The following is a 25,283-nucleotide window of genomic DNA, read 5'->3' as shown; positions in this document are numbered from 1 at the left end:
TCTTAGAAGTTTTTGGGATCCTTTTGATATCTCATTCGAACTTGCACGATATGACCCTGCGTTTTTCTGAATAAGCAAGCTTTGAAATTAAAATGCACTACTTTTGTATTTATAACCAGTGGCGAATTTAATAAAAAAAGGTCCAGTGGTCTAAAATCTTCCTATGGGTCTGACATTTTTTAGGCTTCATTAATAAACTGGGTACCCCCTTGTCATGTTCTTTTTTACAAATTTGTCTTTTATCCCCTTTTTTATTTTTTTTTAAGTTTTCGTAAATTCACTTCCGACCCCCTTGTGGTGCCCTATTTCGAAGGCCAAGTGAGCAACTGCGCCTTTTCCACCCCTTAAATCCGCCAATGCCATCAACCAATCTTCCTATGCTTTGTATAGAAAAGTCAAAATAATTAAACAAGTATCTATTAGTCTATCAGGCAAAGGTATCGAACGTTTTCTATGAGTCTTCTATATGAATTTAATCAGCTAATAGCATATTAATTATGTACAGAGGATAGATACACGGTATAATATGTATTAGTTTTACAAAATATAACGTGTTTGTAATGGAAAAACATTAAAGTATGGTACAAAAACTGCACGCTTAGATTGAAAAATGTTTTAATTACAGATAATAGACAATAGTTTTAATAATATTAAATTCATAAAAATTTAAAGAAACAATCGACATAAAATTAAGGTCTGATCCATTCGTGGCCTCGTAGCTCATAGCAGTTCATCCAGCTCATCCGTTTAGGAGCTACAATACCACAAGCGAATCGATCAGACCGGATTTTGTATCATCGTAGATTCTATACGAAAAATCAAAATCAATAACTAATAACATCAACTTTTTTAATAGTAAACTTACATTATCCATTCATCATCTCTATAGTTGAAATTCATAGCTCATTATAGTAAATTTCGTTGGAGTTAAAACAGACCAACCAATTGTGAATTTGTTGGCGTGTATATTTGTATTATATGTTGTCAGGGAGTGAACACCTTTTTACAACACCATCAGAGAAGTTTTTGTTATATTAGATGTGTGTTTATATAAAATCCAATGATCTTTCTTGTGATGGTGTCATCAGAGAGTAGAGAGAAAAACGCACAAGCCCGTCCCGTCACTATACTATACAATATATAACACATTCTAGCGAGAGTTATATTAAATATATTATTATTATTATACACACTTATATTGCTACCAAATGTATTTCAAGTTTATGTGTATATTTACAAATTCAAAAATATTTTTTATATTGAACTAGGTCAGTTTTTAAATAATTTTGATGAAATTTCTGATTTAAATATAAAATCAATGCCAACCAAAATTTGTTATCATCATTTTGGAGGTGTAATCTTTCTTTTCTTTGAAAACGTTACTATATTCCGCCAATCATTTAAACTAAATTATATATATCGTCCAACTTAATTTATTTTTAAAAAGTCTTCAAAATGAATAAAAACTGAAAAAGCCTTATGGCTAAATGTAGGAGTATTGCATAAATGATCTTAAATAGTTTGGCATATCGAGCACAGATTCAGTTTGCTCAAACATTCGAAAAATGTTTTGAGTAGTACTAACTTTTTCTTTCTATGGTTTCTTAACATCAAGCCGCGTATAGTTTTTTTGAATTCTTCCTTTATTTTAAGGTTACAAGGTTTGTAGTAGATATGTGTCCACCTCACAATAGAGATGTTCGACTTTCTTTTACATCATTTGGATTCAGCCCATTTACGAAGGCAATACGCTTCAAGTACTTTTAGTGAGACCAAGTCCGAAATCGCAATGAAAATTTATAATCGTTATTGCTTTTATTATTCTACGCTTTTGCGTTTCTATTTAAAAAAGTAAAAAGATAGATACATTCAATCGAATTAAAAATCATTTTTTGTTATAGAAATCGATTAGGAACAGTTCCAAAACATTAAGCTAGTGTGCCATTGAAAAAGCTGCAGTTTTTATGTAGAGGAACCAGTAAATTTTTAATTGCTTCATTAAAATTAAAATTGATTTTTTATTTCGTTAAACTAATAACAAGATAAAAAAAGCAAAAATGCTCCGTTTTTCTTAAAAGTATCCTTTCTAGGGATTTTGGACTTTGCGACAAAACTATACTCGCACGAATTTTTAACTTGTATCAAATAATTCCAAAAAATTAACGTACAAAAATATTTCCACTTATTATAATATGTCCTTGAAATGTAATTAATTATAATTAATTGTAAATAATCAAGTGAAAATTCTTATAATATAAATTACATGCAGAGCATAAAACGAATATTGTAGCAAATAAATCAAAAATTATGAAGCAATTATATCATGTTTAAAACTATAACAATAATCAAGTCATAAATTAAATATGTATCGCAAAAATATATAAAACCCATATTTTTTTAATTATACTAAACGTATAATAACCACGATAAAAACAACAAAAGAAATGACGAAAAACAACGAATATTATGTAAATTATTAATAAATAAAAAAATAAAAATATTAAAATTTTGTGAATAGATAAGCATTATTTGCATTTAATTTTATATATAAATTATAATATTATTTTGTGAGATGACCTTGTAGCCTATATTTTACATAATAGTGAAATAAATAATATTGATATAAATAGGTATAAACGAATATGCATAAGGCGCTAACTATAGCATTTCATGAAATATAATTGATACCACCTTTGAATAATTTGTTACTAAAAATAAGTTATCATACATGGGGAATACCCTTGGAAATATCTACAATTGTATAGATACTTACATCGAAGTATGCGATGTAAGTATTTACATTCACGTTCTGTAACAAGTGAATAAATAATTGGGTATTGTGATACCGCGCGCTTAAATAATCATTTAAGACTAATATTCTTAAGGAAGCCTCCGATGATTTTTAAGTTCTCGAGAGTGTCGTGGATTTTTAATATGCATTGACCATGTGTAGCCGCTCACGTTATCGAAAATGACCATAAAATTGACAAATCAATCCTTGCGAATTAGACGCTTATGAAAGCATCAACATTCAAAAACTTGGTAATGAAACAATGTACTTGGACAAGGGACCTACTCCAAATTCGGATTTAATAAAAATTGAAAAATTGAGGTTGAATTTCCAAAATTGTTAATACGTTGTGAAAAAAATAAAAGATTATTTACTTGCTTGATTTATTTATAATTTTTTAGTTTGATTTGTAATTTAGTATTTTAAACGTCAAAATTTAAACGTAAAAAAATACTCGAATAGGCTTGCGCATAAGTACCATGCTCATTGGCCCCAGCACTAATCAACTGAAGGAAGCTTGAAAGATTGGCTGGCGTCACTGACACCATAATTTGACAGATACTTTGAACAGTATAAATTGTAGGTTCACGAAAATATCATTGTGCAGTCCGCCACCAAATTAGCAACGAGTAATATGTATATTAATAAGAGTAGCTACGATTAGCTAATTCATACTGATGATGACTACTCGAAATACGTATTTATAAAATACAAAAAACTAGCAAATCTCTAGCAAATTGGGGCAAAAATCGAAATTTATTTCGAAATATCCTAGAGATCTCAATTATTATCCTCGATAATATTTATATTATTTCTCTAGCCTGTTTTTCCACGGGTCGAGGTAGTTATTTATTATAAAAAAACAGAAATATTGATAAATTTTGATGATTTCCCTAATGTACGAATTACACAATTATGTTTATTTTTGAACCTGTCACTATGATTAAGAAGTTTATAAAACCCTCATTTACAGAATATTTTATGATCTGAATAATACAAAAGAACATACAAAACTTTTACAACGTGTACTTATTATACAAACATTGTATGTAACAGTAAGTGTAAGAGTAACAATGTAATGTCAGCAGCAGCATCAACATCAGCAGGGGGTGGAAGTGTAAAGGGTTTAATTCTTAAATAACTACTTAAGTAAATTAGGAAGAACAAGTTAAATTACCTTACATTATTATTATTATTTTATAAAATAGATATATACATATAATTTTACCTGTATGTTATGTTTTACGTGGTTGTTTGTTTACACGATAACATGCTTCTAATAGTTCATGCAATTTTATATTGCTGATTTTTCAAAATCTACTTTTTGTGCGGTATAGCAAAAATTGGCTGTGAATAATTGAAATTCAAAAAGAATAGCGTGCTAATAAATTATCATATTCATAAAAACTTATCAAAGAAAGTACGTTAAAGTTTGATGTGTCGTAAAATACGAGATATAGGGATAATCACTCAATCGAATCGTAGCAAGAATCAGCTACAAAAATTTTAACTACCGACTACGAAATGCGTGCCCTAACCACCATTAATATCCACCCCCGTTAGGTTAAGCACAGCTTAAAACAGTATAAAAACACCGAGTACTAATATCATTCCGGATGCTTGTTTAGGTATGCTTGATAAATATCTGATCAGCTGTTTGGAATATCATCAATCCTTTTTTTAGTTGACATCTAATGAACGATAAAAATGGTGGAAGCGGTGGGTAAAAGAAAATTTGAACGATTTAAAAGGTAAAGTTGTCTAAAGAAGCATCATCCATCAACCACGTGATCCGCTCCAAAAAAGGAGGGGATTACTTCAAAAGCCACTCTGAGTTACGTCAGGGAAGGGGTGCAATGAAGTCAAGCTACGTTATTTTCTTGATATATTTTTTAACACAATGAAAATAACATTGGTTACTATTTAAATAGATTATATTTTATGAACGCCATATTCAACCAATTCCGTAATGCCAGTGTTTTAGAAAATACAAAATTTTTTCTAGACTTGATAATAAAAAAACTTCATTCGTCCGAGGGAGAGGGGTTATAGTAAAGGCTACAGTAGCCTGCCTGGAGGGATGGAGGCGTTTTGAAGAGAGAGGAGTTGAGGCATGTAGTTTATCCTTGGGTAATTGTGAATAATGAAAATTTTATAAAGCATTACTTTAGCGCTACCGTGTAATTAGATCATTCGTATGGTTTATAAATATAAAGTCTTCATTACTTGCTTTTACGGATGGGGTTTGGTAGTTTTTGAAGAGTAAAGAAGACCCTCTACGATAGTAGAACTTTGAAAGGTGTAAGAACAGCACAAATATACATATATAAATACCAACCTACAGGTATTTAAAAAGAAGAGATTTAAATTACATAATAATAACATTTTGTATTTATGATGATAATAATGTTTTCATACTTATTTTAAGAGTTTTACTTTAAAATTATGTTCAACAAATTATATGCAAAATTAACTTGTTCTTCAAATCATTCAATTTGTTTTTCATTTTATCCAAATTTTAGAGATATTTTTTAATATATCTAAACTTAGATTTGTCACATTTTGATCATATGCTAGAATTTTTCAATCTCTATATATTATAAATGATAAAGTAAAGGTGTTTGTTTGTTTGTTTGTTTGTTGCGCTTTCACGCAAAAACCACCGAAAGGATTTGAATGAAATTGTACCACAATTTAGCTCATACATCAGAATAACATATGAGCTATAATTTATAAGAATTTTATTTAAAAAACTAAAAATAAAAACTAAAAAAATTAAATTTAAATTTAATCTGACATTTTACTGCTCCATCTATGATCATAATTTTGAACCATGAATTAAAGATTTCCGTAAAAATTTAAAATAGTAAATGTCAAAGAATTCATGGCCATCTTTTCTAATATACTCAATGAATTATGACTATTTACCACTTTAAAAAATTGTGCATACATTTTAGCTGTGTAAAACAGTCCCTTCGAGTTTTATGGAAAGGAAACAAGTGAGATCAAGAGACGTGGAGGCTATAAAGCGGTGGTTTTTACTTTTAAGTCCAGTGAAGCGGGCGAGTATCAAGCTAGTTGATATATATTGATAAGTTTGGCAATGTATGTATACCTACCTACTTTAGTCGAAATTAAAGATGGCAAAAAAATTAACAGCTTCGTTACCTTTTCGTTTTTAGAAATTTGATTAAGTATTTCAAGAAATTTTTGTGAATTGTTTTTGCTCTACCTTTTTGGGCTTCAGGGGTGCTATTTAAAATGCCGTCACCAATGACATTTTTGAACATTATGTTTTTGAATCAATTTTGAATTTCCTAAAATAAAAAGATAGTTTAATTCGTAGAGTAGGTATTTAATGCTTCATTAAACGTGTTTAGAGATTTATTCTAATGTAAGAAGTACGACCTTGATCTAAATTTGCCAAGTCTGGCTCTTGGTGTTTAAAATGACTAAATACGCATTAGTGAAATATCATTAACGCTCTTCTTAATTAAAAAAGGTGTTGGTTGCATGCTTATTTATTTCTATTTCTAACTAGAGCGAATATTAACTAGTTATTGATTTTAAACAAACTATATTTTCAATGCTATGAGTTTACTTAGAGATTATTGAAGATTTTGTGAAATTTGTCATCAATATATCAAAAATATTAATAACCTGTAGAAAGCTGTCGTAAGAAATAGCTTATTTATTTCAGCAGATATTTTATTTATCTGATTTGATCTGAGAGATACATAAATGGTGGCTTAAAACGATAGTTTTTTAAAAAATAAATTTTAGGTAGTACTAACTTCTAGATTATGTATTTTATATCATAAATACATATTTCGACAAAAAAAGGTAGTTATAAGTTTTTTTTTCTTAATTTTAGATTCTATACGCCCCGGATGGTAGCTTGCTGCGCGGACAATCTAGGAGGGGAAGGGGGAGAGGACGAGGAGGAGGCGGGGTATGTTGACAATAATATAACCATAATTTAGTAGACATGGGTTAGAAATGGTTGTGGTTTTTATTTTAATATTTTAATATTTTTAGTATATTGTCAATCATAATAAATCTCCAAAATTGAGATAGATTCGTTTTAACTAAGTTGACTACAAAGCAACTTTGGCCGTTTGAAAATTTGTTGTAATAGGGTATTCCACTATTTTTGAAAAAGTATTTCAAAATGTTGATTTTGCTAAGAAAAAGCCACCAAAAATTTATTTCGGAAAAATACACACGCTTTCTTGCCAAAAACTTAAATTTTAAACCTTTTTTAAACTGTCAAAAACGCGGGCATCCAATTTGATGACGTAATATGGGTATCACTATACGAAATAACACAAATAAGTTTGACAGATATATTCATAGACATCTGATTATAATAATTATAAATACTTATTATCTATGTATACATTATACCCAGTTGTCTACACTGAACTAACTGATGGTCTATGACGCATACCGCTATGACATCACAGCAGGGCTTACCGCGTTTTAGATCACGTGATATACAGTTTAAAAATTACGATTTTTAATTTTAATATTTTAAAAGAAAAATGTGCTTTTATGACTCGAAATCAGAATATTTAAGTGTATTTTTACATAAATTTTAACTTTTTTCAAATTTCATGATTTATTTTTGACTAACGATAATACCCTATTGTGTAGGTATCGGTTTCTAGCTCCCGAATCAAAAAAGGAGGTGTTATGAGTTTGACCGCTATGTGTGTGTTTGTGTGTGTCTGTCTGTCTGTCTGTCTGTAGCATCGTAGCGCCTACACAAATGAAATGGTTTCGATGTTTTTTGTTTCGTTTGAAAGGTAATTTAATGGAGAGTATTCTTAGCTATGTTTCAAGTGTAGTTTAGAGATTGCGTACCCGGGACAACTAAAAAATAAGCGATGATACTCAAAATCAGTTCAGTTTGGAGAAGGCTCTAAGGGAAAAAGTAATTTAATGGAGAGTGATCTTAAATATGTTTCAAGTGCGAGTTTAGGGTTCCGTATCAGAAAAATTGGTCGGGGATTTCTTCAATTTTGTAAATGTTACTTGTTAACAATAATTGAGGCATTGGTCCATGTATCTAGGTCGTCAGTTAAATTTCAAATAAGAGTGTAATAAAGGTCTTCCAAACATCTCGTTTGTTATAATTGGATGTACTGACAAAACCGTTTGATTGTTTCGATTTTCTTGCCTAGTGGGTAACAAATTTGGTGAATGGAATATGTTAAACCTTGTCATGTGTCTTTACACAACTGTGAATATTACCTATACTCAAATATTCTAACGATACCACACATTGCCGATGTCGGTATCGATAAATGTAAAATCTTTCATTTAGCATTTATTTACGCTAAATATTGTTTAAGTAAACAATTAAAAGATATCAGGCTGTCTGAATAAAGATGTTGAAATAAAGTCATCCTTAATCACTGTCAGATTATTGAAACAATTACTCCCAAGAAATAAAAAACTTTCATCAATCACCACCAAATAAGATACAAAAAAGTCTCCAATGATAGTTTTTTATAGAAAAAAATACTCACAAATTACAATTTAATAAACTCAAACAAAATGGAACAAATTTCACAGAACACGGGTGTAGAATGAAAAAAAAAAAAAATAAACGAATCATGATTATCCAAAATGATTAATGAATTTTATATGATTGTTCGGTAGAAAGAGCGAGAGAGAGAGAGAGATGAATCAGATTATATAATGTTTGGGACTACCCTAACAGTTAAATAATCTACTATACAAAGTTAGCCAGTTAATTCATTGACAAAGAAATAAAGAACACGGAAACATGTTACCCGTTGGGGGTGTTAAAAACCATTTATTTAGTGGTAGATAAAGTTAAATTTAGTGGTACAACCACGTTTGACCACAGAGGAGCTCTCATAACATGACACAAAACTCATATATGCCTGCCTATGCATATATAAAACCTTTTCTTGTTTTCATTCGCGTGCCTACAATATATATATAGAGTTATTATCCTCTGTGAGTCCTGTCTATTCCTACATCCTGATGGCTATTTGTTTGTGTATATATATATTCACACCTACAACGATATAGAGCTATAACTTCGGGACCAACCACATCAGTAGACGGACTACCAGACTAGCTCACCATACTACAACACTTCTCGTATCTTGTTTTTGGTTGAAAGCGGACACAAAAAGGGAAAAGCGGGTGTGTTATATATATATATATATTACCCAGAGTTTTGTGTGAAGGGTGCCGCACAATTTATACTACTATGTCTAGACATTATGTCCATAGAGAGAAAATAACCTAACCCAACTAACTCTTCTCTTTCATATCATCAACACAAATCCATGTCTGATCCCTTTTTCATTTCCTTCATCTTTTATCCTTTTTGACGTCATCAAATGTTTACAATTGTTGTTTTTCTCAAAAATTGATAATAAATTTTTGTATGTATACAAAAACAACACGTGGTTTATTCGTTAGTTAAAATTTATTATTTATAGTTTTGTAGTTCGTTCGTGTACTTAACACCATCCGGTAAATAGCGCTGTTACTGCTGTTGTTATGTTTCTGATATAAAGTTACTATTTTCAGACCGAAAGAAAAAATTGAAAATTTTATAATATTTTTACTTTTTGAGGTGACCAAAATATTATTTTCAGTTTTTAATAAACTATTTGCGCATTAGTATGTAGTCAAAAAATTGTCAAGAGATAACTCCCCACCTTACTTTCCGATTGATTGTAAAAGTAATATATTCTATTAGATTTACATTCATATCGGGGCGTAATTACGAAAAGTTTTTCTAGAAACTCAATATTTAAATTTCTCATTGTCGGTTGTATTAAAAGTTAAATGAATCTATTAAACATAAAAAAAATTGTAGGATATACATTTTAATCTAACGCTTCTACGTTTGAACAATAATGGAACTGTAATTTTTTTACAATTTTCCCATTATAACACAAGAAAAATTTTCCACCAATCCATTTAAGAAAAATGTAAGTACTTTTTCTGACATTCATTTAATAAAAATATCCTCTAAAATTTTTCTGCTAATCTAAAAGTTATCTTTTAAGAAAAAATTTTGGGAAATCATTTTTTATTTTTTTCTGAGAGATTTAATTTTGTTTTATTTACTATTTCATTCGAAGGATAAATTGGAACTTCTGGGGTCATAATAATGAAATCAAAATTTTTATCACAACTTGTATAAATTAAGTTTTATTACATTCTTGGATCATGCATGTACCATTAAATATTACCAAAAAATATTTACGTTTTTTATAATCCAAAAACCTAAAATACAAGTGAAAACAAACAAATGACTGAGTTAATTGTTGAAATACCTTGTAAGAAAATGCTTGCTAATGTTTTAATAAATTATAAGAGTTTAAAAAACCAGCACATTTGTTTTGGTTATATTTTCTTTATTTTCGGCAATCTTTCACAAGACCACTATTTGAAGCTACCGGCAAATCTTTATAGTTTTGAAGAAAGTGGACACCAAATTTTTGTCCTAATTTGCACCCTCACTGGTAAATTATGATGTTTTCGAGAAAAATATTTCAAACAACTTGTTTATTTTTTTATAAGAAACATTTTATATATTTAAACTTGTGCTCTATATCTAACGAATTGCAAGATATTTCCTACAGATCCAAGACCCAAATGACCACAAACTCATTTTTTAGGTATGAGCATGTTATAAAAATTTCACCTTTATATGTCTGTTCGTTTTTGAGTTATCGTATTGACGGACGGACGAACAACCGGAAATGGACTTAATTAATTGATTTTACCTATACTAAAATGTTTTTACTATAACCGAGCAATGTACTGTATTTAATCAGAACGTTATTGAACTGACTTTTAAGGCCTAATTCACTATAAGTTGTTTGTTAATAGTTTTATAGTTGCACTATATAGACACCAGGTGTTTGTTCGTTATGTTTTCAAATTTATTATATTGCATATTTCTATGATGAAGAATAACAACAGCAACAACAAACCCTTGAAATTCATAGCCACAAGGGTTTTACAAAATTATTATTGTAATTATTTTATAAATATTCTTGTTCGTTAAACAATTTTTTTTAATTATGTGTCTAACTTAATTTTCCACTGTTTATTACATTAAAAATGTTTACGGTTTGGAAAACATTTTTTAATTGATTTTTTAAATAGACGTGGCAGCCATTTTTTAATTATATTTTGATATCATTCTTGAGATGAATAACAACCAAAATAGGTTCATGTTAAAATAATGCAAAAAGGACGCTACTAACATGTAAAATTCTTTTCGTGCCGTTTTCTTTATGGATTCCTACCTAAGTTCGGCGGTTTTCTTATGAATTACATTCTACTTGCAAATATAAAACTCTCCAATCTACAGAGATTTCTCTGGATAAGGTAAAGAGGCTTAGAAATTCATTTTGAACCATGTATTAGGATAAACGACTTTTTCAATCTACAACGCAGAAACTACTAGTCTTTCTATACAGCAATGAAGCCATGCACTCCACAGTCCACACAATCTGAATTTGACTTGTAAAAATCTCTTATATTTTAACGATTATTCTCACAATGAATATACATTACCTAACGATTTCAAAAGTTTTGAAGTTCTGACTCATGTACACAATGTGCATTTTTGACGCAAAATTTACAAAAATAATTAAATATCAGAAATACTTAATTATAAAAAAATTAAAAATACAAGACATCAAGATGGTGGAATAAATTACACACATCACATTACTTAAGACAACACTAACTCAATTTCATATTGATCATTCGGAAGATTTGGAAACTAAAGAGATGGGCTTTGACCTTGTTCTCTTGAAGATTAATCACAGACGAAAAACAGTAGCCTTTGTCTAAAAGTTATTACGAAATAAAATTTTAATAAAAAATTATATCCCTTAAAACATTTTGCAATTATTTTAATGGATATTACAGTCACATATGGTAATAAACATACATTTGAATTAATAATTTAAACATCCCTGATGAATTTAATACGATGATAGTTTGGCTGCCTTATTGCACTTAAGTATTGTAACACGTGGTCTCTTTTTACACAAATATTGATAACAGCTGTTATACACTACGATCTCTTTAATATGATGATTATGGTCTTGGTCCTAAAAACGAAAAAAAAACGTATCTAAACAAAGTCTATGAAAATACTTTTAAAAGCTTATAATAAATCAATGTTTCTAAGAAGACAAAAATGGAAATAAAATATATAAATAAAACGGAAATTTAAGTAAACAGGATGTATATACTCTACTTAATTAAATATTAAAAAAAATTGTGAAAAAATTCTCCCATAAAAATTAATATGTAAAAACGAAAAATTAATAATTATGACGACATATTTTTTATTTTAAAATTTCAAATTAATATGCATTGTTTGTTTTTTTTTACAAAATTATACACAAAGTATATATAATATTATAAAATAAATAATAATTAATTTAGAAAAATTATAATTGTAAAAAAAAGCAATATTTATTGCTTTGCAGCAATGCGGATGGTAAAATTCAGTGAGAGTAAAAATATTTTCATAGAATGAGTATTGTAGAGTAGTATTAAAAGTACACGCAGTATTAAGTAAACGAGGCGGGGGGAGGATGATAATGGTACGCGTATGTTGGTATGGTATGAGAAATTTAAAATGTGTAAAGGGGGACCTAACAACATCGTCATCAAATGTTAATATTTGCTAATTACAGTAGAATTTACTTGGGGAAAAATATCACAGAAATCAATAACGAAAACAGCGCGTGAATGAACTTGATTTGAAACACGCTACAAGCGGGAAAAGATTGTACTGCACAACAATGCATCCTACTTGCTGCGCTATCTTGTAATAACGTTCTGTAACTAACTATAGTAGTTGAGTGATTTTGGTTTGAAACTTTGCTAAACTGTAGTTTAATGTATGAACACTAGATGGTAATAGTAGATGTAGCTCTGGTTTGGGGTTGAATTTTTTTTTTGAATTTTTTGAAAATAATTTTATTTTTTACTTTATTTTTTTATTTTTTAGAATCTATACGCCCCGGATGGCAGTTTGCTGCGTGGAGAATCTAGACGGGGCAGGGGGAAAGGACGAGGGGTATGTCTACAATAAATTAACCATAATTCAGTAGACATGGTTGCTTTTTTGATTTTTTTTTTTTTTTTTTGTTCTAAATATATTTTTATTTGCAAAATTATTTTAATTTAAATAACTTTAAGTAGTTTGTGTGTTTTTCATTTTATATTAAAAATAATTAATTATTTCAATACAAGACTATGTTCGTTTTAATTAAATTTTTTTAACGAAAGGGAAAATAAGGCAATAAATAATAGATATGAACGGACTGAACTGTGAAAGAGACAAACAGACCAAAAACTACTATATTTTAGATATACAAATACATAGCACAACATACACATACAAATGTATAGGTACATATATAGTGAATATAATGATGAGGCAACTTAGAACGCGACTGTACTTTAGGTTCTTCTTTCTATATCATCCACAAATACATACAAAACATTCGACGAATAATATATTGATCCAAACATAATACGCATGCGTTTATTTCTTGAATACATTTAAACAGAAATTTGCAATTACCGGGGTACACTCTCATATAAGAATTATTTCTGCAATGTATGTATGTATGTGTATGTATGTATGTATGTATGTATGTATAATATTTTATACAGAGTACAGTACATGCTAATATTTTTATTAAATTATGCATTTTAACAAAAATAAATAAAAAATGAACGTGCATATTCACACGTTAAAATTACAAGAAGTTTTAGCAGCTTAATTACTGCCTTTATTACTTAACAATAGAAAGTTTTCTGAGTAATTCAATAGGTATTCGGCAAAGATTAGAATTTTATTTAAAAAATATTTATTTATCAATTTATTCAATATAATTTTATAGTATTATTAGAAAAGGGACAATACTTTAAATTAAACAGATATAGATTAAATGAAGTTAGTATAAATTTGGTGGAAGCGCAATGCATACACAATTAATATTACATGTGGATATGTTATATGCAATTATTTACGCTTCCACCAATATAATGACTACACTAGTCAAGCGCTGAATGAACTGAAACTATTGTTTCGATTTTCTAAAAACTGCAACTAAAAAGCATATTCCTTTTTTGCTTATCAGGTTTCCTTGGTCAACTTCTTAAGTGGTAATTAGTTCTCATTTTGTACACAACGCGTGTTTTTAGAACTTTTCCTTAGATTTATTTTTTTTTTAATTATTTGAACACACAGAGTCGACTCCTTTGATTTGAGAGATAATCAATCGTGAGACACACGATTGATTGTAAAATGCAATCGTAAGATGCATGCGCTACATGTGCGAGATATTATAAAAATTTCCAGTTTTCTTTTAACGTAGTAAAGTAGTATATACTCATCGGCAGTATTTTTTAAGTTCACCGCAAGTTCATTGGGCTTTGGGCAGTAACTGAATTTATTTGCCTATTCGTTTTTATTACCAAGATTCACCAAAAGGTTTACTAAGGACTTTAGTAACAACATTTTTTTTTTAATGAACAAATAATTCTTAAAATATTAGTCGCGTATTTTTGTCACTATTGGTTTTTTTATTGTTCACGAAAACGTAAACATGTTTGATTTTCACACTTGGGAAATTAAAGCTTTGTTTGTGATTTTTGCAATGTTGCCTCATCATTGCCTTTTCACAAGTAATAAGGCATTCATCCTATCACCTCACGATTTATGAGAGTGAAAGCAGCTTGATGATATTTCGCGACTGAGTATACATAATCGTGGTTTCACGTTCTGTAGTAACTACTCAAGTATGGTATTCCGCTTTATCCAGAATTCGAGTTTTTCGTTAACTATATTGTGCAACGAATGAGAAGCTATTAACTGGGGACTATAATTATATTAGACCATGCTGAAATTTTAACAAGCTCATGCTGAAATTTTTCGGGTGAAATGGCTCACCAGGAAACATGTTTTTGTACGGCATTTAGGTAATTTGCTTCACATATCTATGTAGAGTTAGTATTCAGCCACGCTGTACATATTTGCAGGTGCAGGGGTGAGATACCAAGGGGTGTAATCTTCATATTCTCATCTGTACTCACTTACTTTTACATATAGGAACATATTTTTCAACATGATTCCTGGTGGGTAATTTCACCCGAAAAATTTCGGTATGGGCTTGTGTTCTACATCGTCAAAAATTGTCTCGCGTAATTTACACGTGAAACGTCATACTTAACGTCACTATAGTTAATTCAAAAGTTCTAGCAAATTTATATTGGTATGAATCATCGTACAACAATGTATATTGTACTATGACTCCGATGAAAAAACTCGGGTTGCTTAAGGTACATAAACCATCGAGTAAATGGCAAGAAACACTGTTTACACGATAACATGCAAACAGCAACGAAAAATAAAAAAAAGATAAAATACATTATACTCACACTATCATTAAAATACGAAAAAAAAGGATGAGTATATATATGTTATAATTTATTCTTGAAATACTTGTTTTTTTTTGCGAATAATTCTAATTTAAATTTTACAAAAATAATTTTTGTAAAAAAAAATAATAATCATTAATATTTTTTTCTACTTTTGTTTTTGTATAGTTCGTTTACACTTTTTGTATTTGTGTATGAGATAGGTATGGAAAGTACAAACTGAATGAGACACAAAAATAAAATAGAATGAATCAAATTCAAATTGTAAAAAAAAGGTTAGATAGGTTATGTGTGCGTTGACAGTTGTTTGTTGATATGATGATCGTCATATGTAAACATTCACGCTGTGTGGGGGTAAACGAACTAAACATTGTGTTTTTTTTATATAAATATATATAACAATTGCTATTTTTAACGTACTTTACGTCCATGTGAATACTATATCGTATTCGAGGAGCAGAATTACCTGGAACTGAACAACACAATCAGGCTGATCTATAGCTTCCGAGTCACTCTGGCAGCAGACTCGTTGGCACAAGAGGAATCGTCTCAAACGCTCCTTCTATCTGAACCTGTCATTGCCATAGCAAAATGCTCTATAATTTAGCGATGAATCAAAGAATGGTCACGGCAATCCCATCTTGATTACTGGGACTTTGCGCAGGGCATGCGACGGGCCAAGTTGTCTGTAACCAAAGCTAGACCATTCGACTGTGCTCGCCTGAAACTTACTAGAGCACAGTTGAGAAGAGTGGTGGGACTCTTGACAGGACACTGTCGATTGAACTATCATCTTCAAAACATGGGGGGGGGGTTATTTCAAATTATCCCACCTGTGAAGCCTGTGTGGAGGATGACGAAACCTCCATACATGTTATTTGCACTTGTAGAAGTTTGCAGGGCGTTATATTCAGAATGTTCGGGTCCGAAACCTGGGATCCATCAATCCTGAAAAAGATCCCGGCGGAGAAGCTGTGTTCTTTCTGCGTGGCGTCTGGCCTAAATTCTTTGGCTTCATCCGATTTTAATAGCGCCTCCTACCCGAAGACGTCTCGTCTTCGGGTGACAATTCGTTCGCAAGGAGGGCACAGAGGACTCTTGGTCTAGTTGCTAGAGACCTACTTGCGGTACTCCTCTTTTGTTTTATTATTATTCATTTATATTATAAACATCCGTATCCTAATTTTTACTGGACATGTATATAGAGGCAAAATGAGTACAACACACCAGATTTTCCCATTTAAGCTTTTATTTTCCCATTTATGCTTTTTATTAGAAAAACCAAATCCAAACTATATATAATTAATTTTCATCATCTTTTTTTTTATTATTATTATTTCATTTTTAATTAATTTTTATAAACAACATGCCTTTTAAACAAATTTCATTAAATATTCACTAGATGGCATATTATTTTGTTTACATTTACATTTAAAATAACGTATTTAATTTTTATTGTATATTATACAATTGTTTAAGTTAGGTTATGATTATAAATGTCAAATTTAAACTTTTGAAAGTTATGACGTGAATGTTTATGAATACCATCAGTGTATTTTCATTCGATTATTTATAAGCTCTTCAATTTAAATAGAAAAATTGGCATATATAACCGTTATATCACAGAATTTTTTACCAAAAATATTCGATTTAAATTAAAAAATTATTTTTTAATAAATTATGTCGAAAAAAATTCATTATAATTACAATTTTTTATTACATGTTACGATTTTTTTTTTAATAAATAAAAAAAGTAATTAAAAAAAATGTACATATCTGTGATAAATTTCCACAATTGCGAGTAGAAAAAAATTGACGATGGAAAGAGAATTGGGGCAGGGGGCGGAAGAAATAAAAAAAACGACGAAGAGAACACATCATCACATATATATAACACGAAAAAAAGTGTACTGATGCAACAAGGAGGAGCACAGTCGAAGGGGACAAGTGAGGCATCCATATAGAGAGTAGAGAGATTTTTTTTCAATTTTTATTTTTTATTTTTTTTTTAAATACCAATATTGATTTTTAATCAAAGTTGATGCTTACATAAATAAAAAAAATAATTTTTTTTTGTACAACAGGATTTTTTATTTACAAAAAAAATTTTATAGGTTGGGAGGGGGTTTTACTAATTGAAAAAAATATTATTTCTCATTCAATTCCCTGAGAGTTTTTTTTTTTTTTTTTGTCTTTAAAATCGTTTTATTATTCGAGTAGATAATAGTTCAAGGCTATTTTCATTATTATGAATAACATAGTGCTCAAACCAACAATAAAGTCTCTCTCTTGAGAAGAAATGGTTTTATTTTTTCAAATAATTTTTTTAAATTCTAAACTACAGTATAATTATTTTATAATGTATTCTGGTATTAAACAGCAATAAATATTAAATATTATGGCATGCAATTAAAATGAGATTATAAAGCCCATAGGAATTCAAAAAAAAAAATGATTACGTTTTTTTTTTCATCATCGTAAGAAAATTTAAATAATAATTTCGTTCGTTTTTTTTTTTTTTTTTGGTAAATTCATTTTCTGGCCTGATTCTCGGATATGACGAAAAACGTATATAAGGATGTTTTATAACTTTAAAAAAACACAAACCATCTCACTTTAAATTTATGTGTATATATAGTTATCCTTCTCTTTTAATATATATTTATGTATGTATGTGTATGTATGTATACACTGTTGTCTAGATTAAATTCTGCGAGCACGACGAAGTGAGTGGTTCCCTTGGTTGGTCCGTCCACCACGAACCAACAATCTCTTCGACTCCACGCTGTTCTGCTGCCGTTCGCCGCCGTTTTGTGTTCATCGTAAACATATATACCATACAATATATACACATGTTTTTTGGTAGTATGTGTCTTGTAATATTTTATTGGTGTGAGTGCCAAACAGGGTGGTTTGGTACTATAGAGCTCCAAAAATATTTTAAGGATGAACATTGCATATTTCACGATTTTTCACTTAAAGCAATTGAAAGCTGGACACTTAAAAGTTTTAGAAAATACAGTGCAACCTTAATATAACGAACCTCAATATAACGAATTCCTCGATTTAACAAATTTTTCGCAATCCCCTTGAATTGTCCATAAGAGTCAATATAAAATATACCTCTACATTTCGAATATTTTTTGCGAACAGTCTCTTTATAACGAATTTTCAACTATAATAAAAAATTTAAATACCTCTAAATAACGAAATTCGTCAATTCAAAACCTTTATATAACGTATAAAGTTCCACCATTATATGACAGTTAGTATGCTCCATAGTATGTAATTCATGTCGCGAGAGGTTCCGACACTTTTTTCCTCTTTATAACGAATTTTAGACCAACTTAACCTCAATATTACAAACCTCAGTTTAATGAATTACTTGATATAACGAATATTTACTGGTTCCCTTCAGATTTGTTATATCGAGGTTGCACTGTATGAAACAGAACTAAAATTTCTAGCATTCGTTTATTCACTATCGAAAAGCTTTCGATCTTACACAAAATTGACCTGGAAATTAATCAATTCTCATACGAGTTCCAAGTCCCTATGACATAAAGAAGTAAAATTTATTTTGCTCGTGGGCCACCCTTATTTGACTGTAAAAGCTTGAGGGGTTCAGAGCGTTCTATGGTTTTTTATTTCATTTATGGGTAATTTATCTCTTGCTATTGTTTTTATCAAAATATTGCCATTTGATTACATCAATTATTAGTAATTTTATGGTAAATACCAGATTTTCATCGAAAAGTCAAACAGACCGATAAACAGACACGATAACTATTTTTCTGAGTAAGTTTTCTAACGCAATTAGTATTCGATTACATTGCCTATCTTTGAGATTACACGGCCACTACTATCGTATTTATTAAATATACACGGTATAAATTAAAGTATTTAATGTATGTTCTGAAGAGAGGCTAAATTCAATTTATCAGAGATGCCTAACAGCAAATTTTTTAGTCGGACGATACATATTTATATATTAACAAGTGAAATTTACAAAATTTAATAAATCCCCGACAAAATTTTTCGGGTACGGAACCCTTACGCACTTGAAACATACCTAAGAATACTCTCCATAAAATCTTCTATCAAACGAAACCAAAAACATCAAAATTGGTTCATCCGCTTAGGCGCTACGATGCCATAGACAGACACACACACCGGTCAAACTTATAACACCCCTTTTCTTAGGCCGGGGGTTAAAAATAAAGTTTTTTATTTTATTTAAACCAGATTCTAATGGACGTATAACCTTAATATGAATAGTTATGCTTCTAAAAGTATTCCTCATTTATCATTTCTAATTTTTCCCAGCTCTTCCACCATTTTTATATGTTTATCATACACATTCACATTACTCATGATATCTTAAATATTTGCTATGTTAAAATTGTGCTGGATTTTGGAGATTGAAAGGATTATTAAAACTAGTTTTTGCGAAAATTTGTTTAATAATTACATATAGTCCGCATTTAGTAATAATTTTTATTAATTTCCATAATTTTGACATATCATTCATAATAATGAGTCTAAAAATTAATATTTGAGAAATTTTTTGAAAATATCGCCCCTTCGACAAATTTTTAACGAGTTCACAGGCTTACATTTATCAATATCTCAAAAATTGAAATTTCAATAGTGTCCAACACGGAACTGTTTCCATTTTTCTTAATTACAATAATTTTCAATTTTAAACTTTTAAATAAAAAAAATTTCAGTTTCTGTGAACGCAAACGTTACATTTTTTAGAATTTTCACAATTAAAAGATATTAGAAATTCGTTGTAATGAATCCACACTAGAAATTTCAAAATTTTTTTTTACTTGGTTTTTGCCATACGAAATAAATTTTTTTCATAGTTCATGGGTTTAATGCCAAAACAAATTTACCACTGAACATGCAACTTGTTTTCATCTAACAAGTAAGCAAAAATTAAAAAATTGATTCATATTTTGATCGAAAAATTAATTAAAAATATTATTTCAAATTAATTACTTTTTTATTTTATTCTTGGAATAATTAATTATTTTATCGGTGTTTACAAACCAATATTTGATTGAAAATTGTTTAAAAGGTTTTTCATTACTAATTTTCGTGTAAATATTTCTTGAAACTATTACGTCTTTTGTTGTAAATATGTTATTGTCCTTCAAATTTTTTAAAATTTTTTCTGAAAATTATTACCCACAAAAAATTCTACCGCAAATAGATAACAAAAAAATTTTTTTTTTTTAAATTAAAAAAATTTTTTTTTATAAATTAAAGTAGGAAATAAAACAAAATTTATTTATCTACCCTTAACACACAATATCAAAGGTACAAAAATCTCATTTACTAGTCGGTATATTTCGTTGCATCTCGTTCACTTTCGTTCACGATGCCCATGTATTCGAGGAGGCAACGACATACGTCTGAACAACTTTCAATATTATCTTGAAATGTAAAAACATATAACACAATATATAAAGTACGTCCTAGTGCAGTTCCGCACTTGTCTGGAATGGGTGGAGAGCAAAAATAAATGCTTAGAAATTTCAGTCTACATGTCTAGGATACGAATTTCACCATCCTTTTATATCATCACAAAGTTTCACGTGCATCAATTTTTTCGGAAAAACTTATTTTTCACTCAGTTTTAACTTATCACGTGAATATAATATAACAAAAATTTTTTTTAACTAAAAATTTTCTTAAAATCAAACGTGTTTTTTAATAATAATATTTTTTTTTTAAATAAAATATTTTTTTGTTAATTGTTGAGAGATATTAATTGTTGACAGGTTTAATTTTCGAATGTTGTTTTTATGTATTTTTTACGTTTTTTGGCATCCAAACTGACAGATCAATTTTTATTAAATAAAAATTTTTCATTTTTCTTGTGAAATGCCCCGTTAATTAATCAAATATTTGTTAATTTTTTGTAATAATCAAAGCTTTTACTTAAATTGTTGTAATTTTTGAAAATTTTAAATTGTTGTTAAACTTTTTTTTATGTTGTTTACAAAACAATTTTCATATAAACAAAAAGTGTTTTCCCTGCAGTGATTAAAACTTACAAAAAATCATTTTTTGGGGTAAGTTTTCGCCAGAATTTGTTAATTATTAATTTTAGTTAATTAAGAGGAAAGCATGTGTAAAATTACATTTTCATATTATATTGTAATAGATAATTGAATTACATTTTGTGAAAATTAAACCAAATGAAAATTGATTGTATTACGATACGATATATTACGAAAAGGCTTGGTTTAATTTCATTAAGACTAAAAACTAACGCCTTAGAATGTAATATGGAAAAAGTATTGTCATCTCTCTCAACTGCAGAAAAGCGACACTGCATTTGTCTTGCATTCGACTTCGGCGCGCTTATATCATCATACACTCAAATGAGGACGTCGAGAGACCAATGTTGTGTTCGAAGTATATATATATATATATATTAGGTTGTGTTGGGAAAAGGGTTCGCGGTTGGAAAATCTACTATATACCATTATTTCCCGTTCCCTCATTACCTCCTTCTTTTGCTCCCCCTCCTCCTAACCTCTCCTTACACCACCATCATCACCACACATCTTCGGCCTACAAACTATGATGGTCGCATACAACCGTTGTCGTTGCCTTTGCCAGAGTGTGTTATAACATCACTTGAACCAACACTCGTAATTTTTTTTTTTTTTTTTTTTTAGTATTTTAACACGAACATTTAATGAAGAAAAATTTTATTGCAAAAAGACTAATGGAATATGTATGTTTATATGAATTGGGAAAATGGGCGGGAAAAGAAAAACTCATATATTATTTAATTTAATAGCTATGATATATTTTTTTTGATTAAAATTTATTAAGTTTATGTTTGGGTACGATAACAACCCGAATTGTGTTTCGGGAAAACTATTTATCTTGAGATTTTTTGTTTTTATTGATTTTCTTTAATTTATAATTAGCACATTTTAGTTGTAGAAAATTTCATTTTTATTTCTTCAATTCATTTTCTTTATCGTAAAACTAGTAAAACTCAAAAATACTTAAAGCTGTTGTCGCGCTAGGTGCATTGAGACAGAAAATTCTAAATTTTTTTATACACTTATTAAGGATAAGTATTATAATACAGTTAACATGAAAATTTGAAGTCGGCTGACTGTCTGTAACTCGAGAACAATTTAATTAAAGTTCGGATAATTAGTAGTTTTTTAATTAAAAAAAAAAAAATTAGAGTTAAGATTTTTGCAAAATATTAACCAAACATTGATTTGGTCTGAGTGAAGAAAAAAAATTATTTTCCGTTTAATAACTGAAATATAATTAATAAAAGTTAATGAATTTTATTGTTGAACAGAAACAACCATAGTTACAGTATAGGTAGTTGAAGAGAATAGAGACTTTATTACGAGAATACACTTTATTTATTACGAAAATATCTCCGCATTGTACATTAGAGTTAAAAGTAATGCATGTAATGTATGTGTAATATAGTTAAACATGCTTAAGTGTAGTCCAAATAATTTTTTCAAAACTCTACGGAGACAACAGCCTTAACTTATAACGAAAATGTAGTATCGTATCTCTATTTGCTTAATTAATTTTTTGGTCCAAAGAATTTGTTGGTTTGTCAAATGGACACCTCACGCAGTTGCTTTGCCAATGATAGATTAGAAAATAACATTCTGATTAAGATAGATAAATTATTCGATGATAAATTAATTTTCTTTCCTTCTTTAAGCTTTGATTTGGCTAGAACCATCGTCCTTTTTTGCTCAAAGTATCGACGCCTTGAATTTAACTACAGGTATGTTAATGGCAGATATATAAGCCACACACACAAAATTCAAAACATAAAGACATCACATTAAATTTTTAGAGCGAATAAAGTAAATACCGATCAGGAAGTTTTCCAGTGTAAAATACGAAATTTATAGTGAAAATGACGAATATTTCTCAGTCTACATACTAAAAATACGAATATTCTTGCCAATTAGTTTTCTCCAATTTTTTTTCATAAAAGTTCAATGAGTCATTGTAATTTTTTTTTGAAATAGCTTTTTTTCAAGGTTTAGAAAGACATAAATTATGAATATATGACTCAGTGGATTTCTCATTGCCATTAGTCAATTAAAATTTCAAACCAACCGACCATATATTTGAGCTATTTCTTAAAAAGTACAAAACTGAGATTTTCATTTTGCCTCATATATAAGCTCATTGTAAAAACTCTTAAAAACTTTTTAACTAATACATATTTCGTAAATTAATTTTTCCTCAAAGCAATGAAGCTTTTTCTATTTTTAACGAGAGAATAAAACTTCTTGTAGATACTATAATTTTATTATTTTTGTCAAGAACAGTCATAAAATTTTCACTGAGCTTTTCACAGAATTACAGTAATAAGAGATTCATGATTCATAGGTTTTATATCCGATAAATTTAATTTTTCTAGAAATTTCTTTATTTATGTCTAAAAGAAAAACATCAAAATTGGCTGTGAATCAACGAAATATTTTAGGAATTTATTTTCTCCTTTAAATTTTGAAAACCTGGAGGTTTAATTTATAAAAAAAAAGTACACATTTAATTAAAAATAATCCAAAAAGCGTTAAAAATTTTCTTATGAATCTTAAATGGTATTTACTGGAAAAATGGGGTTTGAGAAGACACTCTACGATTAAACTATGTGACATTTATTAAACCTTTTTCATCCCTTTTAATACCTTTATTAAAATGAAGAATGATGCTATAAAATTTATTGTTAGTATGAAGGGAAAAATTTAATATATTTAGTAAAATTAAAAAGATTAACTGAAAAATATTTTGAAACGAATGCTTACAGAATCATTTCTAGTTTAAGATTGAACTTCAAAATTCGTTGGCGAGTATGTAAAAAGGGTTAAAGTACATTTTTTTGTGAAAAATGAAATATTTCTACAGTTGCATTGTTGAACTGAGATCTTTCTGTAAAGATATATCTTAAAAGATGTTTATTTAGAGATATTTCGTCAAAGATAGTTCTCATTTTCGTTCCATACGATTCTTCCTCTAAAACAAATTGATATCTTCGTCAGTTGTAAAAGCATGTATAAAAAATTATCGTGCATGGAAAATATGATTTCTAATTTGTTCCAAGCTTTGATGAAAAGAAATTTTGCTTAGTAGGATTAAGCTTATTATGGGATTTGCTCGATTTTTTAAATGCTTCTTGTTTTTAGTATTTATTTACGATTAGAATCTATATTTCAAGTACGAAAATTTTTTTATTGAATTACTAAACTTGTTAAAGGGGGTGAAAATAGATTTCACAAATTTGTTTACAGATATTATAACAAATGAACGTAACAAAAGCTCATAAAAAATATTTTTAAATGAATTTTTCAAAAATAATTTATATGATATAGGTATGTACCTAAAGATCGCTTGAATAAAGTCAATAATAATAAAGTTTGACCTCGAGACGGGCAAGGACAACCATACCATAGGCATAGGCTGAATGACCGTGTGTCTATATTAAAAATATCGTTTCATTCTTCAATACTTACTATACTATACAATATACATATTATACTTATACTATATGTGCTAAATATTATTCAAGTTATTCACTCAATTAATATATTAATATAATATTTCTGTACATGCATTTGAATATTTTTAATATTATATTAATTTCTAACAGAATTTTTTTTTAAATCACATCGATCGCAGCGCTGTTCACTTATTAAATTTGTAATTAATATTTCGTTTTTTTTTTTTAAATATTACTATATTTTTACATGTAATTGTTCTTTTAAATGTCAAATAAAACTTATTGAAAATAACAATTAAGGTAGTTAGGGCATTCTAACAAAATCTTAAGTAATCTTCAAAATTGTTAATATGAGTACAGAAAAACCCTATTACACACGTTGTTAAAATTTAAAGATATTTTACCGCGCCTAGCATGAGATAATTGCAATTATAATTCACATTTTTAAGAAATTTTACTATTTATTCTAAGATAAAAAATTCAAAT

The 25,283-nt window shown here is 28.7% G+C and overlaps 1 protein-coding gene across 2 annotated transcripts in view; it reads left to right on the top strand.

Annotated features, from left to right (window-relative positions):
- Positions 1–25,283, top strand: part of LOC123297879 (DNA N6-methyl adenine demethylase-like) — a 97,569-nt gene that overhangs the window by 45,242 nt on the left and 27,044 nt on the right. The window contains exon 2 of one of the 2 annotated variants that reach the window (XM_044879692.1): positions 12,831–12,899. The exons of the other annotated variant lie outside the window; for it this stretch is intronic. Coding sequence (XP_044735627.1) covers positions 12,831–12,899 — 69 coding nt within the window. The remainder of the gene's footprint in view (positions 1–12,830; positions 12,900–25,283) is intronic. 2 annotated transcript variants of the gene reach the window in all.

Source organism: Chrysoperla carnea, chromosome 1, assembly GCF_905475395.1.
Source record: "Chrysoperla carnea chromosome 1, inChrCarn1.1, whole genome shotgun sequence".
NCBI classification, from domain to species: domain Eukaryota; kingdom Metazoa; phylum Arthropoda; class Insecta; order Neuroptera; family Chrysopidae; genus Chrysoperla; species Chrysoperla carnea.
Note: the sequence above shows the minus strand (reverse complement) of the source record. Positions and strands in the feature narration are given on the sequence as shown.